This window comes from Papaver somniferum, chromosome 3 (assembly GCF_003573695.1).
Source record: "Papaver somniferum cultivar HN1 chromosome 3, ASM357369v1, whole genome shotgun sequence".
In the NCBI taxonomy this organism is placed as follows: Eukaryota; Viridiplantae; Streptophyta; class Magnoliopsida; order Ranunculales; family Papaveraceae; genus Papaver; species Papaver somniferum.
In genome coordinates, this window is record NC_039360.1 from 221,102,706 (window position 1) to 221,106,235 (window position 3,530).

A 3,530-nucleotide genomic window follows, 5' to 3' on the forward strand; every position below is an offset into this window, starting at 1 on the left:
CCTCCATGCCACCAGACGGTGGAAAAACCACAAAAACCTAGAAAAGACAACATATTACAAGAAAACCCACCACCAATAAAATCGCCCCACCACGCTCTCTCCTCTCCAAATAACCCTTTTGATTTTTTTCGATCTTGATTTCTTTTCTTACTCTTGACTTGGCTACCATTTTGATTATAGCCAAGCAATAGTTGATCATGGTGGTTGGCTGCTTGCTCTTATAAGTTAACATGTGTACGGTGCATTTTAACGTGTGATATAGTCGTAGTGGCAGTGGTTGATAACAATTTTTTTTAATAATTATTGGTGCCTCGAGGCAATATTTATAATTAAAGCAGCGAAAATAGTGGAAACATAATGAACAGAGAGAACAGGGCAATTGAGAGAATCCATGGCAATTGATTATACTAGTGATCCAGAAGTAGTAGAAGAATCGAATGGAAAACCAGAATATGGAGTAAGAGGAGGAATAGATGCAAAAGAAAGACATAAATTATTAGAAAGAGAAAGAAGAAAATCAATGACACAGTTATTTTCATCTCTTCATTCATTATTACCCAATTCTAAAACAATACGCAATGAACAATCTGCAATCCTTGATGCACTTATTTGGTACATACCAAAAGCTGTTGATCGTCTTCGTTCGCTACAAACTTCAACAGATGATGCTTCATCCAGTACTACTTCGTCCGTTCTGTCAAATCAGAAGTTTTCTTCTCTGCCGGCATTTAAAGGTTCAGACAATAAAAAGAACAAGGCAACGTCTGCTGCAAACACAGTAAGTGATTGTGACATCCGTATTGCACCCGAACCTTCTTCTTCAGTAGCGTTACGAGTTCGAGGTGACAGAGCTAATGTTACTTTGGTTACTAAGAGCACTACTCCGCAGAATGTATTAATACCGGCAGATGTTTTAGATGAACTTGAAAACCATCAACTTGAACTGGTTCGTTCAACACACTGTCGTGATGCAACTAAGGTTTTGCATCATTTTGAAACCAAGGTTTGGTTACTAAATTAGTCGAGATATAGTAATATAATTCCACATTTTCTTAACTTGATTATTAGTTCGCCAAAAACGACATTTTGTTTTGATATGATTAATATGTTTGGCTAATTAAGTTTTCGTCTGTTGTTTTCGATAGATTTGTGATGAATTGGAGAAATCTCCGGCGGAACTACAAGCGAGGTTACAAGAACTAGCAAAGAAACTCCAGAAGCCACCGAGGAAATCAACTTTACTCAAGAGAACATTTGATCAAATTGAATGAACACTAGCTAGTAATATACAGGGAATATTGACAAAATGTCCCATTCTCAATTTCGGTTTAATAAATTATTCCCGTTTTTTCAACTTTTCAAAACTATCCCCACTGTTAATTTTTCCATCTAATTTAGTTTTCCATCAAATTTTTTACTTATTTACCCTTTACTTGTCACGTTTATCTTCTACTTCATTTTTCAGGTTCGTCGAGCTCGGTTCATGGATTTAGGGTTCGGGGTTCAGGGTTAGGAGTTCAGGGTTCAGGGTTCAGGGTTCAAAGTTCATGGTTCTGGGTTCATGGTTCACGATATAGTTCAGGGTTTAGGGTTCATAGTTCAGGCTTCGTTGTTCATGGTTCAGGATTCATGGTTCACGATATAGTTCAGAGTTAGGGGTTAGGGTTCATGGTTCATGGTTAGGGTTCATAGTTCACGACATAGTTCAGGGGTAAATATGACTTTTTAACAGGTGAGGTAACTGTCACCTTGCATTTAACGGGATGGAAATCGTTATTTGAAAAAAAAACGGGGCAGTTTAGAAAAGTGCAAAAAAACGGGGACACTTTTTTTACCCTAATTCAAAACTGGGTCACTTTATCAAAATTCCCTAATATATAACTCCTCCTGAAGCTAATCATGTGGCGCGATGTAAGCACACGACTAACTACAAAGGGAGGGTGTTGCGCTGCATAATTCATGTGTTCTGTTTCTTCACTGTAAGGTGGCTGGCAGAGTATATGGTTGTATCTTACTCCTAGCCACGGAAGGATGCATAAGCCGGGAACGTTGGGTCCCTAGTGAAACGTCAGGAAAGTCTGTTTGGTCATTCATTCCTGCAGCAGTAAGTAACCTGAGTGCTCTGGAGAACGTAACAGAATAACTTTCAGAGACGGATATAATTCAAAAGCAAAAACATTGTTGTTAACTTGGAGACTGCAGCAGGTCTAACTGCAGAAATGAATTTCTCGCTTTTGGTTTTTTAAATTATCGGGAATCCATCTTCTTAGGTAGAGATATTGTAATGTATCTCTTAAAATGTGTGTGTTTCGTATCTGCTTCAATTCCTGTAGATATTGTATGTTATCTCTTGTCGAATAAATCTCCAATTCAATCATAAAGGAAAACAAACAAATAGTGAAACACACTTTCCAGCCTTTTCTATCAGTTTAATATGTTATTTAAATCTTGTATTATTGATTTATAGGTTAAATATAATGTAATATAATCTAGTAGTGGTGGAAAAAAGTGACATGAATAATGAAATGAGCGGTTGTATACGATTTCTTCTAGAATACACTAATCCGCACGTTTTCCATACTCTGCTCTGGCTGCATTTGAAAATGCGTAATTTCTGTTATACGTAGAAAATCTCATAGGTTAAATGACCAACGGTTAAAAGCTTTTTCTTTTTAATATAAAAGATGACTCATTAAACTTGATTACTGATTAAGGTATAAAAGTGACCCCCTTACTCATCTAAAAGATGATTCATTAAACTTGATTACTGATTAAAGGTATAAAAAGTGACCCTTTTTTTTTACTAATATATTTGAAAATATAAATCACAAATCAGAAAGATTATCAGCTGGTAAGAAATTGGATGGAAGTCTAGCAACAAGTTGAGCTCCAACACCTTTTTGAATAACAACACCTAACCTATAAAAAAAGAAACTCTCCAACTCGAACATCAACATCATGGCTAGCCATATAATTGCGCAGACGCTTCAGAAAATCTCTGGTACCGATACCTAACTTCCCTAAGGTAGTAAAGGCCAATGTCTCAAAACCAAAGCCATGATACGTGCACTTCTCTAAAATATTTAGCATTCTTGCAAGTAACAGCGTTTTTAATGGCAAGACCTGGGAAAAAGGTACGAACTCCAACCCCGGTAAAAGGAGAAACACCAGTCACATCCAAACACACATCCCGTCCATTATCCCAGTTATGTACAAGTATGTCATCTGGTCTCACAGCAGTACCGTTATTAGCAAGAAGTCCCAAGTCAACCTCCTTCCTAGCCGGTACACCTGCACGGTAGCACATGTCTGCAAGAGTGTCTCGCACCAAATCATGTCTAAATTTAAGCCCAACCTCATTCGCACAATGCAAGGCATGATCACCAAAAATATCCATATCTCTCTTGCAAAAGGAACAAGTACCATCCACCTCAAAAAGAGGGATCCCTAATCTGTACCGGAGAATTGCGCCGAACTTCCTAGCTCCAATATGTTGATTAAGCCCCACAATTGGAATCTCCATCAGAAAA

General features: G+C 37.6%; 1 protein-coding gene across 1 annotated transcript; it reads left to right on the plus strand.

The window, feature by feature from the left end:
• The first annotated feature begins 343 nt into the window (after positions 1–343).
• Positions 344–1,469, plus strand: LOC113362143 (transcription factor bHLH99-like). The gene is made up of 2 exons (XM_026605115.1): positions 344–1,003; positions 1,146–1,469. Exons 1-2 carry the CDS (start codon positions 392–394, stop codon positions 1,269–1,271), a joined length of 738 nt encoding a protein of 245 aa, XP_026460900.1. The 5' UTR covers positions 344–391; the 3' UTR covers positions 1,272–1,469.
• Positions 1,470–3,530: the final 2,061 nt, after the last annotated feature.

Coding starts and splice junctions, on each gene's coding strand:
- LOC113362143 (XM_026605115.1), top strand. CDS start 392: ATGGCAATTGATTATACTAGTGATCCAGAAGTAGTAGAAGAATCGAAT. Junction 1,004..1,145: donor TGCATCATTTTGAAACCAAG/GTTTGGTTACTA, acceptor TGTTTTCGATAG/ATTTGTGATGAATTGGAGAA.